This window comes from Phalacrocorax carbo, chromosome 6, assembly GCF_963921805.1.
Source record: "Phalacrocorax carbo chromosome 6, bPhaCar2.1, whole genome shotgun sequence".
NCBI classification, from domain to species: Eukaryota; Metazoa; Chordata; class Aves; order Suliformes; family Phalacrocoracidae; genus Phalacrocorax; species Phalacrocorax carbo.
In genome coordinates this window covers 42857087-42870317 of record NC_087518.1, presented here as the reverse complement: position 1 = coordinate 42870317, position 13231 = coordinate 42857087, and the positions used below count along the sequence as shown (strand labels likewise).

At 37.7% G+C, this 13231-nt stretch overlaps 1 protein-coding gene across 6 annotated transcripts in view; it reads left to right on the top strand.

The window, feature by feature from the left end:
• Nucleotides 1-13231, top strand: part of PATJ (PATJ crumbs cell polarity complex component) — a 156516-nt gene that overhangs the window by 24527 nt on the left and 118758 nt on the right. For all 6 annotated transcript variants that reach the window (XM_064454937.1, XM_064454934.1, XM_064454933.1 and 3 more), the window contains 4 exons: nucleotides 5215-5291; nucleotides 7723-7779; nucleotides 9143-9277; nucleotides 12608-12772. In XM_064454937.1, the coding sequence (XP_064311007.1) occupies nucleotides 5215-5291; nucleotides 7723-7779; nucleotides 9143-9277; nucleotides 12608-12772 (434 nt within the window). The remainder of the gene's footprint in view (nucleotides 1-5214; nucleotides 5292-7722; nucleotides 7780-9142; nucleotides 9278-12607; nucleotides 12773-13231) is intronic.

Sequence of the window (13231 nt, the reverse complement as noted above, 5' to 3'; positions counted from 1 at the left end):
CCATTTGTAGGTCATTTTCCACACAAATGAGACAGATGCTATTTCCATGAACATCTGTCTCACCGGTGTGCCACCTGCCATGTAACTGCCTTGCTCCTGTTTGCGTATCCTGCTTATAGTGCTCCTGGTCACTGACGTTTCCTGGGGTGCCAGAGAAGTAGGAAGCCTAGCACAAGTTATGTCTACCTCCTGTGAGATTCCCCACTTGGCAATAAACATCTCCCTGCTGCCCGCTGGTTCCCAGACCCAACTTATTTACCTTGTCGTACTAATACTTTTGTGTACTGCTTCCTCCCGTGCTCCTAGAGTTCAGTCTCTAGACATGCAATTTCTGGCTCGCTTGTCCTGAGCTTACTACCTGAACTGGAAACTGTTGACTGCACACCTATGCAGGCAGATGAGAATCTCTGGTCTGGCAAAGGCATAATAGGTATAAAGACGTGATAGCTGGAATTGGAAGCTGGACATGAGTTCCAGTTAGGCATGTGTGTTTAACAGCAAAGGCAGTTGGACATAGGGGCAGATCACAAAGGCATGGATTGCTTTGGTTTTTCTGAATAAGGGTTGGAGGTCTTTCCAGGAGGTGTGCTTTAATTCCCCTACAGATTTTTGGGCTCTATTACAGGAACTTCTGGATGAATTTCTACGGCTTGTGTTAAAGTCAGCATAAATTATCCTTATGCCTTGTAGTTTCTAAGATATGTAGATGTAATAGAGGATTCTAAATTATGGCTGTCAATGAATAACAATTTTGCTATGATTGTGGAAGATCTGTCAGTATTAAAGACAACCTGGAAACAAGAGAAATGTAGCAGTTCCTATGTTCCATTCTGTTTTACTTTTCTGTCCAAGCCTTGTAACAAGACATCCTTTGTTGTGACTTTTTCATGTTGCCAGAAACAGGAAGCCAAAGCAGAGGTGGTTGAGTAGCTGAGATATGAGGTTATCAAAGCATTGTTTTAGCTGCATGAATGGAAAAGCATACATTGATTTGTATTTACAATGGACAAATAACTTAAGGACTTAGCAGTAGGATGTATTTAGGGGCAGAAGAGCCACAGGACTTGCACTCACTATGACAGAGGCTAGAAAAGAGCAGCACATGCTGTCCTGTGTCACCCAGTCCTTTTTGACTGTAGAACTTTCTGTGCATAAAGTATTTTCTTTTTCTACTGAAGCGAACAATATGCCTGTAGTCAGTTCCTGACTACTTGTGATTGGGTTATCTTGTGTCACAGGCTGCAGATGTCTGCCCTGATGCAAAGAGAACTTTCTGAGGAATTTGCTACTTAATACCTTGTGCTGTGCAAATATGGTATATCAATGTCAGTATCAGTTTATGCTGGAAACCAAGATTGTTTTTACCTGGCTTGAAGTTAACAAACTCTGTTAGTCTCAAGGTATGCTATCTAGATACGCCTTAGTGATCCCTGTTCTGCTGATAATCAGCTTGGATCAAATTGTATTTTTCAGCCCTTTTCGTATCAGACCCAAACTGCTTTGTTGTGGATCCACTGCCTCTCCATAAATGCTCCAAAGCCCTTTAGTTTCAAAAGGAGTTTGTAACCAAGTTGTATGTATATGAGCGGCCCCCCTTCAATTCTAGCTTTGTGCAAATCTCCTAATCACCTTCCTTGGAGCTCTGCAGGGTACGGTGCAGGTACACCTGGGTCTGGCAAGGACTTAATTTTTTGGAATCTATAGCTACTGGGTGGACCCATGCTGATTCCTTGCAGGGCAACGTGATATATCTGTACTGAATTCCTCAGTGCATCATGTAGCAAGTGTACTATGAGATTTTTCTATTCTTTTATGTACCCAAGCTCCCCTTACCCTGGAGAATACAGGGTTATGTGTTTGTGTGCACAGTGTGTCTTGGGATACTAAAATTTAAACACTGAAGATATTGTTTGTTTGCAGTTGGATACTGTCCTTGATACCATCTAGCAGTGCTGGTCCTCCTTGGGCCAGCAGGATAATGCAATGGGCATGGCTTTGAAACTGAGCGATAAATTAGGAGCATTTAATGCAATGGTAAGCAAGTATCATTGCTTGATTAAATGGGTTTTCACAGTGAAAAATCACTTTAAATTACAAGGTTCTGCAAAAGCTTTACCCAAGTATAAAATGTGTGTGTATATCTCCATTAAAAAGTTGAAATACCTAGTTGCAAAGTTTACTCATACTGAAGTATGATGTATAAGATTTCACCTTGGAATAGAATTTAATGGCCAAGTTTAAATTCCAAAGATAGGTGCTTATTTTGGACATGGTGAGGGGCACTTCATTATAATGGTGCTAAAGTAAATACTGCTAATTTAAGGCTCTGACTAAACTCTGGAAATGCTTTTAGAAGTTTAATGTAAAAGGTATGTTTTATAAAATATGTATTATTTCCCTCTAAGCTCAGTTGTGTGAAATTCTTATTAAATTGTGTTTCCTGGAGAGGTATTAAATAGTAGTTCTGGCCAGGCAAAACCGTGCTTTAGCAGTTGCGTTACAAAGGCAACATGGTTTAGGATGCAATGTGCACGTGGCCTGAAACTTTCTGCTAGCAGAGTAGAGGCAATTAACTTAACAGCTGCATCTGCAAGACTGCAGACTGCTTTCTTTTTCCTTGCAGCAGTGCTCAGAACCCAAAGATATGATGATGTTAGTCAGGTGCTTAAAGATGGCTGGGGAAAAATATTCAACAGTAGGGCAGATAAAGGTAGCGCATTAATGAAGCGCACTGGAGCACGGTACACATCCTTGTATAGAATATTTGTGAAACCAGGAGGAAATTGCAAGAAGAAAAGATCCCAATTTTGAAGATGCCAGCAATTTTGACCAGGAAAGGTGATTTTTACAGTACATGTGTGGTTTATTCTTGACGCTTGCTAATTAGAAATGAAACACTGTATGGAAGTGCAGAGAGAAGGACAGACTAAATATGTTGGAAGTTGTTGCTAATGAAAGCTGTCCTTGCAAAGCTTTTTCATTTCTGAGTCCTTTCACACTCTAGAAGGCGTGGTACATATCTCAGGTCATGAGAAATCCAGCTGGATGAGACACTAGAAAGAAAGTTCACATTAGCTACCATGTGGAAAAAGCTGTTTGGGGGGAAAAGGAGTATTTTAAGTGAATTGGGTGATATAATTGGAATAGAATATATTTAATCCAAATCTCTCCAGCCAACACTTCCACAGTTCTGAGGAAGTTACAGGCAAAGACTTCAAAGTGTGTTTGAAAGAAAGAAAAGGGGAAACTTAAAATGGAGACATGCATCAGCACCTGATCTGAACAACTCATAGATTTTTGGTAATGTGTTTTTGAAGTGACAAAAAAATCTGTTCAGCCAACTGAACACAGCTTATAGTTACTGAACTGAACTTTGAGAATGACCCTAAGATTCACAATTCCTGGTGAACCTTAAAATCTATATTTGGCTACACAGGGGATTGCAGGTGCTTAGGTCCTGGGTGTTCACACTGTAAATTTGTAATAGCAGAAAAAAAGACTAAAGAATTTCTGTCGCTATGTATTTCTACAAATAGAAGAAGTAGAAAAATGCATGGGTATTCTGTTTTTGCTACAGTTGGGAAGAAACATAGAGATCAGCCTGTGCTTGATAACAAGACTAATGAAGAAGACTTCTTAGAAACTTCAATTAAATTTAAATGAAGGAAAAAAACCTTAACTCACAGCTGAGAATTTAAAGACAGTTTGTCTTCTATTTTTTTATTAAGGAGGTAATTTATTTCAGAACTGTGATCTGTATTTACAAATCCAAGTTTTTATTCTTGGTGGAGTTTCTTTTCGGTGACAGAAAAATAGTTATCTGAATTGCTGGAATCCTTGAATATCTGTATCTCCTTGAGCCTTAGGTTAATGATGCTCTGGATACTTCCAAGTGAAATCTCAGTTGTTAGGCTCTGAGGAGTGCAGTTTCTCAGTGCAGACCAGATAGAATTTGCCTATCTGGCATGACAGAAAGCGAATAGAAGAGATACAGAGATGAGTTATGTTGTTGCATAAGTTAACTTAAATCTTGTTTTAAATGAGTGGAAAACTTCAAAGTTATAAAATGATGTAATGGGGATTGTATTGCAAAGCTCCTGATTTATCTTTGCAGTCTACAAAAGTGTTGAAAGCATACGCAGCTTCACATCCTATTTGTGTTGGCTTTTGCTAGTAGGTAGGCTCTGAGCTTCTGTTGGTGTCTTCAAAATTCCCCCCTTGAGGTATTTTATTTACTAGTTTGTGTGCAAAATGTGAGATTGTGATTTACATTCTAAATTTCAGTACGACACAACAGCAATACTAAGTGGTCTATGCCTTGTCTAGACATTTGACAAACTATTGCAGTCATTCGGGGGGGGGAAAAAAACAGTTTTCGGTAATTCAGAGCCCAGTTGCTGCTGCTGTAGCTGCTAAATGGAATTTGCTTTAAAGCCTGATTCTTACCAGTTAAACATTGCTTCGGCTTGGAACTTTATATGTACGCTGAGCTTCTGGATGGGGTCAAATGCAGGGCAGCCAGTCATTTTATGCTGTCTAGCTCTGTCAAATTGTCTTACATGAATGTAATACTGCCTTGGTTGCATAAGTAAGAAAGCTGAAAAGATATAAATGTCAAGATAGCCAAGTTCCCATGGAAGACTGGTTTAGAACTGGAGCTTATATTAAAGCTCATGTTACTTACTGGCCTAATTAAACTAGGCAAGCCTTTATACCTGCCAAATGTATAAATAAAGTCTGTGACTGCATTGTGCTGATGCAGCCCCTTGATAACAGCAATATCTTGTCAGGTGTTTTACTACTTAAGGGGGTTCATTTTGGTGGGAGATAATGCTTCCCTGGAGTGGCAAGCATTTTTATAGCAACAAACTATGAAGTCATGTGAAATTTGTTTTGCAGCCTGAAACAATGATTTATTTACAGTACTATATGGTACAGAACTCGCATCTCATCAATGCAAGCATCACCTCCTCTGCTTCTCAGCTGAATAAATCACACGTTAGCAGTAGCTGACATTTTGCATTGTTTTCCTAAGAAAGACATTTTTGATTTGCACTGTTTGATAGACTCAGCTTAACGCACTTTCCTTTTTGGGGTTATTCCCTCTAATCTTTTATTTACACCAGACTTTTATTGAAGTATTTGGAAGTAAATGTACTTCTGAATGTAAAATATGCTTGTAAATTTAATAATTTAATAAACTTTCATACTTAGGAAGCATCCTACTCCCTCCAGCACATGAGCTGAAATCCAAATGGGAAGACCTGCTGGGACCTGAATATGAAGTTATGGTATGTTATCTTTCAATAAACTACATTCATGTATGTTATTTCTTTAAATTACAGATCTGTGAGCTTAGCATTACAGGCTGTTTATAGAACAGTTTAATGTTTGGAATAGATCAGTAACATCAAATCTTGTTTCCCATAACATCAAGGCTGAAATATAGGAGTGTTACAATGAGTTGTTGGGGTTTTTAAATTCTGTTTATATAGATACTATTGTTATACAGATACTACAGAGGAACAGTGATTTAAGAAAACCAACTGTCCTTTTAAATCTGCATCGTAGCAGCCACTTAAAATATGTGGCATTTTTATTATTTCATTTACGATCTATTAGTTTTATTGTGCACTGAGAAAAAAAGGCTTAGGATGAACCTCCTGTGTTTCACAAAGAATCTTACAATTTTATTAGAAGAAAGAATGATTTTTCAAACATGCTGGGAAAATAGGAAGAAATTCATGGTAGTGTAACTTCATGGTGCCAGTGTATTAGATATTTCTTCACTTCATATTAAATAATTGCCAAGCAAAAGATTGTTTTGATGAATTGTCATAAGGAGTTGATGGAAATTGTAATTCACTGCTGCTTTTCAGTGCTGTGATAAGACTCCAGCCAGTGTTCTTTCCAAAGACTTAAAAAATTCTCACCACCACCAAGAAAATGCCCTGTTTGTCTTTGCAATGCTTGTCCAGTTGATTTAGAGACACTTATTTTTACTACTTGGAGTAGCCATCGTTCCAGTCACTCGCTGGAAGATTTAAAGTAGCTTTAAGAATTGCCTTGAGAAACTCACTTCTCTTCTTTCCATTAGCACTCCTTTAAGATCTGAAGTTCGTGTAAGATTATGTACATGATGCAATAAATCTGTGTGGCTGCCCACTTCAGTTGCTTGGTATTCCCATCCTTACATTTCAACAGTCTGATATTACTCCCCTTAGCACTATCACATTTCCCACAGAGGATGAAAACTTGCTTAGTTTGTGAAACTGTCTGTTTCTAATTCTTCTTTAGCTGCTACCAGTAAAATGTCAGGAGTGAAAATGTTAATGATTGGTCCTTTTAAATAATAGAAGGAAACTGTTGTGGCATCCCATTTTTGAAAGTCGTTTTTCAGTGGTTCTAGTTCTTGTCATCTGTACCTACATCTAGTCTTGCTTGGCTGTGTTCAGTAACAACGCTTAGTTCTATATCAGCCTGATAGCCCAGTCCCTGTTTCACGCTATCCTCACTCCTACACTCGGCTCTCAGAAAGTCACCCTGAAGTTTGAGTATTCCATCAAAAGTATTTCTCTTCAGAGGAAATAGCTGTTTGAAGAGAGGATTTGGTGTCACTCATGGCTTCTGTGTTGCCGATCCTTTGTGGTACCAGTGGAAGGAGCTGAGATCCTGCTGAAACAGAAAGAGACCCTGGAAGTCTGGGCAGGGATGTATGACTGTGTGGTATTTGTTTGGTACCTGGCAGTACCTAAGTGTGAGCAGTCAAGCTGAGGAGTTATCAGTCATTCAGTTACAGCCGAACGGACATGAAATGGATTCTGTCTTTCGCAAAAATATGCTAGGTACTGGAAAACAAGATGCTGGAAGCCCTATTTAAAATTAAGCCAAAAGAAAAGCTGAGGCTTAATATTGTTTCATTGATACTTTGTTAAAGTAGGAATTTCCAAAGGAGCCTAAAGGTACCTGATTTTCTGCAAGGCTGCTTGTTTTCCAAACCTAACAGGTGTGGCAATCCTCCCAAATGTATTCAACTTCAGTGTCCCAGATTCCAATCCTGGGCAATAGATCACCACAGATGTCATCTTATTACATTTGAAATTGGAGTAAATAACCTTCTGAGGTTACAGATAAATAAATTCTGTTAAGGAAGAATATCACAAGAAGACTGGTGGTGAACATAGTTACTTTATTAATATAAAAAAATGAAGATATACTGAAGGGATTTCTTGCCACTGTTTTAAATAATCCACTTTGCATTCAAATTTGCTAATTAAACTCATGTATTTCAAGCCATGTTAGAAACATGCTGCAAAGATGGTGGTTTAGTCTAGATGTTAGATGGCTGTACTATAGCCTGAAGTAATAACTTAAGCTATCATACTTTTCAAACTCTGATTGGCAAGTCAGTTTGGGTATTTGTGTCAAACATAATGGCATTTTGTGCTTATACAGGATTATTGAACTTGACTAAAATTGTCACTTGTGCTTTGGGAATAGGATAATACTGGAGTCTGCTAATAATGCATAATCACCACATTCCTAGTTATAAATGTTCTATGTGTGAAAGATTTTTCTAACGTTTGTTTAAAATCATTTTGCATCAATGTGATTTTGTTTAAGTACAGTTTATTTTGCTCATCAATATTTTGCCAGAACTCATCATTTGGTAAAGTCTTTATTGTCCTGCTATTGAAAAGTGTTATGATGTACAATTTTTAGGTTGTGAATGTGGATATGCCCATCACAGATGATTCGGAGCTCCAGAAGTACTCAAAGGTATGACTTACATGATGGTTTCCATCCATGGGATATGTTGGCAGAGTAACACCAGGAGGGCACGACACAATTCCAGATGTATGTGTTTCAGAAATTTAGTGGCTTTGTGGCTCTACCTTACTTTTTCAAAAAGAGTCTACTAATATTCTGCTTATCTTCTCGACTTGTCCAATATCTTTTTGTAGCATGGGCAAATGAACCTTTTAATACACACACACTCCCCAAACAAACAAAAAAAACCAACCCAACCATGCATATAAGCCTCAAGTTTTTGGGTACTTCATTGCATTGAAATTCAATTGTTGAAAGCCAGTACGAATGGAGTAGAGGTTGAAACTCTGCTGAACGATGTTGTTGTCCAGGAGACTTTGCCATAGTCGTCCTGGTTCAGAGAGAGGGAGCTCTATTTAATTACAATGGTCAGAGCTGAAATTAATTTCCATCTTCCAAGAGTTTTGAGAGATTTTCAAGGTATGCATGTTAATATTGTGCAAAAGAGGTTTGTGGAGGTGATGCATGTATATACTTGTGGGATATCTCAGTGAAGAGAGGCCATAAACTCATAGTGAGACATGGGTGTGAGGGAATGTTGAGGATCAATGAATTTCTCCTTTTACTTGAATATCCAGAATTAATTGGGAACCAGAAGGGCAGTCAGTGTTTCAACTTAAGGAATAAAAAGGCAGAAAATGGCCAAACTGAAGGATACTGCTGGTCAACTCCTCTCCCCAGGTTGCCATGACTTCTGCTGTCTTGTCTGGACAGCGTATCAGTTTTAGGTCTGGTAATATTAGGAAGACTAGCATAAGACACTAGCAATTGGAGGCTCCCTAGAGAAAAATTCCAAATTAAGGAGGCACACTTGGAAAAGGCTAACACAAAATTGGTGATTTCACCTTGCAGAAACAAGGTTGCCATTATTATTAGCTATTTGCAGAGGATGCTTCATGGACATTTTTCTTACCTCAAAGTAGTGTGTCTCCTAAAAGGAGTGAGACAGCTGATCTTGTGATGAGTTTTTATGGTGATTATGGAATTGCTTCCAGTTTTGTTGAAATCTTACCTTTTGGGTAAGATAGACTTGAGGCAGTACTTTCTCTGCGTTTTTTCCAATATAGTAACCTTATTTAAGAATACAGTTTAAATTGCCTTTTCCCCCAAAGGTCAAATTGGTTGTTTTTACTTGTGCAGACAGTTTGTATAGAGAAATTATGGACACTTGTGCTGTAACGCAGATAATGTCAGTATGAAGACATAATCATCTTACTGTGTGCTTAGTTTAATTTGGTACTGAATCCTAAATGTGCTTATATTGTAGGAGAGAAAGATATATACATTCTCAGTCATACTTATGTTTTGGCAGCTATTACCAATCCACACTTTGAGATTAGGTGTTGAGATTGACACGTTTGATGGACATCATTATATATCATCAATTGCATCAGATGGTCCAGCTGCAACACTTGGTCTTCTGCAACTGGAGGATGAACTTCTGGAGGTAAAAAACAAAACAACCCCCCCAAATATAGAACTGATATATTTCCTGTTTGCTTAGCTTTCTTAAAAATGCTTGTTTTGAATTCTAGCCTGGCCACTGTGTGTGCAATAGTAGTATTAAAGAGTTGGTTGCAGAAGCAGTTAGAGTAGTGCTTTGGAAGTCACATTCATTTTCTTCACTGTTTCATTCCTCCTTTATGGACAAAATGTCAAATTCTTGTGACCTTTTAGTGTCTTCATGGGTTTTTTTGCTGAAATGTTTTAACATGAGTACAAGAGTTATAAGGGCAGATATAATATTTGTGTTGAATGTATTTGTATCTGTAGTCCTTTAGCTCAGTCTTTTGAGCAATTTGGCATTAGGTTTTGTGGTGGATAATCTTTCTTAATATTTGTCACTCCTAAAAAATTTACAGCAGTCTCAGGAATAGTGGTTCCTGTTACACATTATAACTTGCTTGTTGAGTGTTGAAAGATATTTGTGTGTATGAGCTAGTACATCAGTTTGTTTAAATATGTATAAAGAGGTCCTGGGGCAGCTTTGAAGTTATTGGAGTCAGAGCAGACTTATTTGCGTAGGGAAATTATTTATTTGATAGTATTAAAGTAATAGCTATTTTGTGTATGTATATCTAGCAGTATCTCAGCCTGCAAGTGAAAAGACATTACTTTCCTATTGAATGTCTGCTCTTTGTTGAATATTTTGAATTTAAGTCTTTTTTCAGTGGATGCAAAGAACATTTAATTGGCATCAATGGGAACAGAATTAGGCTTTCTGAAAGATTAATTTGTTAGCTGTACAGTTCTCTTGCTTTTATTTGTTGTTCACCCTTTAACATCAAAAATTCATACTGATATCACTAGGACCTAAAACATTTTCTTCAGTTACTGCTTAATGGAGGAAATCTTGATTCCTAAAGGAAGAGATTAATGGAATGCTGGAAGTGTTTAAATTCCTTGGTCACTAAACAAAAAATTGTACACAAAACCCAATAATGCAGTGCTGGAGAGTAACTTAGGAAACTTTAATTGTATATATTTAAGAGTTTTACTTATTACTGTGTACTTACAGTTAAGTTCATAGATATGTCCAGACCTAGTGAGCATAAATGTTTTTTTTTCTACTCTGTAGCTGGAAAAAAACCCCAACACAATAAAAATGTGCTCCAGGGCTAAAGCTATATATGCCACATTTAGCCCATAGTATGTTTTTGCAGCCGAGTTATAAATCCCCTTAAGTATGGGTTTGCAATGGAAAAAGTGACAGCCCCATTCCCCAAACAAGCAGCTCTACCTGGGCCTGATACAGTTGGGATTAAAATGTGATCAGCAAGGAATTTTTTTTTAATTTTAATATATAGTGAGGTTGAATGTTGATTATTTTTAATGATGTGTTTGAATTATGATAGTAAGCATGGTATACCCCCCACCCCCAATTTTAGCTAATTTGATTGTGTTCTTTTTTAGGAATAAATTGCTTCCTTGTGTCCTTCTAGTTTTGTTAAAAAATTTCACTCACTCCTATTTGAAGGCACAACTAACTAGAGTGGTGTGGTGAATGAATGGGGTGTTGGGCACTTTGTGTGTTTAGAGGCCGACTTCTGCCAGCTGTAAAAGTAGAAATGGGAGTCCCCAAGTCTGCCTGGGAGTGCGCAGTAGCTCTTCTCCATCAATCACAGTATGCTGAGAAGTGCTGGTAACTTTCTACCACACTGCCCCTCTCAATGCATTAAAAAATCCTTATGCGTACATACTTCTGCTTAAATAATTAACTAATGGATTAGCCTGATAGCTCAGCAGTTGCTGTAATTCTTACAGAAAAAACCCATAGCAGTTCATCTTACCGTGTTGGGGGCCAGTTACACCACTCTGAATTTTAATCCTTGGCTGGGTTATAGTGTGAGAGAAACTCTGAGTTTCCCAGCAATATAAGCTGTATTTACAATGTAAAAAGCATGAAGGAAAAAGTGGGGGAAAACATAGCAGTGATCAGGAAGAAAATGGCAGCTAAAGATTGCTATGGAGTCTTGCACAAGTTTGAGTCCCTCTAAAGAACAAAGAGATCTGGGAAGTACATGGCGAGACCCGGCCTCAAGTACACACATACAGAGATGCGTACATGTAGGTTGTGTATTTACATGCTATATTTTCTAGGATCAAATACGGGTTAATCTACATTAGCATTGCAGTTTGTGTATGGAGTGAAGTATTGAAGAGAAACTTCAGTTATCCCCACTTACTGTGCTTAGGTTCATGTTGTGGAGTGGACTTGGATAATATGTGCTGGATTCTTAAACCAGTGGTTGCACTCTAGTGACTTTGGACATTTGGTTATGAGAGCAGACTTGAGGTAGCCTGGAAGAAATCCCTGAAACACTAGAGGTATCGGGATTGAGTCCATAGCACTAATGAGGTTAAACCCTTGCTTTAGGGCTGCACTGCTTGTCAACATCGATGATGTTCACATCTACTGATGTTCTGCTTTCCTCATATTTAAAGATAACTGCTATGGTGCAAATAGATGTACCATTGCGATACTGCAGGTTATAAAATAGGTAAAAGAGGATAAATCACACTAGTTTCATTTTCCTGAGGAAGTTCAACAACAGTATCCCATTACTGACTGTCTGTCTGTCTATTTTTTTAAGTCAGTGTTTTAAAACGTCCATTAACAATGGCCTTGTGGTATTCTGTTGTCACTCAGAATCTAAAGCTTATGGGATGGTAAACTTCAAACTTTGTAGGGGTTTTCGGATTACTCACTATAATTGGTTTCTTCTTTACTATGTAAACGTTCTTGCATGTTTTCTGTAGGATCTCTTAGTTTCAACCATTTTATTACTTTTAAACACCTGACAAAGTTGTGCTAGTTCTGACTTCAAGTTCTTGATTAGAGCTCAAAATATGTGTTTTCTTAAAATATTTGGGAAAATGAAACTTTTATCTTTTAAAATTCAAACACATAAGCCTAATGCTAAAAAAAATCCTCATCGAAGAAACAGGTGAGAATGAAATAACAACTCTAAGAAAATTTAAGCTAGGAAAAGCAGTGAGCAGAAAACAAGTTAGAGGAAGCTGAAGAGAGCAAAGACATGATGTAGCAGTTGGTAGTCACAGGATCTTGCAAGATGAAGTTTAAGTCTTACAGTAATGCATGTATACTTCAGAAGCCTATGTTAATAAAACTAGGCAAGATTTGCCAGAATCCCTAGGTAAAATAAGACTTTCCCATTCAGCTGGGGAAAGAAATGTACCCCACAAAATTAATAAAAGAATCTGGTTGATAGCCTTTTAATTATCTTAGTATGGATGTGTTTCCCCTTCTGTGTAGGTAAATGGAGTTCAGCTATACGGAAAATCACGCCGTGAGGCAATCACTTTTCTAAAAGAAGTGCCACCCCCATTTATATTGGTTTGCTGTCGCCGACTTTTTGATGATGGCAGTGAGTTTCTTGTGGATGAACCCACCATGGGAGTTTCCCCTCCAGAACAAAAGGTAGACTTCTCATGTCATTCATTTGTGTAAAAGGACAGTAACTTTTTGAAAAAGTGCATATATTTCTGAGAAAGTGATTTAGCTTTCTAAAGACATTGTCTCTGTTTTCATTTTGCTGTTTGATTCAGACCGCTTTTTAGTCTTAAATAACATTTTGTAAAATACATAGTTATATGAGGCAGTTTTGTATTAAATTGTTATATAAAGCTGCCTTTGCCATTCACTCTGGGCTCGTAAGGGACATCTGGTGTTTCAGTGAAAGATACTTTTACTACAGTTTATATGGGTTGGTCATGAGAAACTTCATTGTGCTATAAATACAAGGTAGGTAAATCACCAAGTTAGCATGCTGACTATGTACATCCTATTCATCATTCTTATACTTAATAGGTGAGTGAGAGCTCTGAATTATACTAAATCACATCCTTGCCACCATTAGCTGATTACTTCCATGTTCTG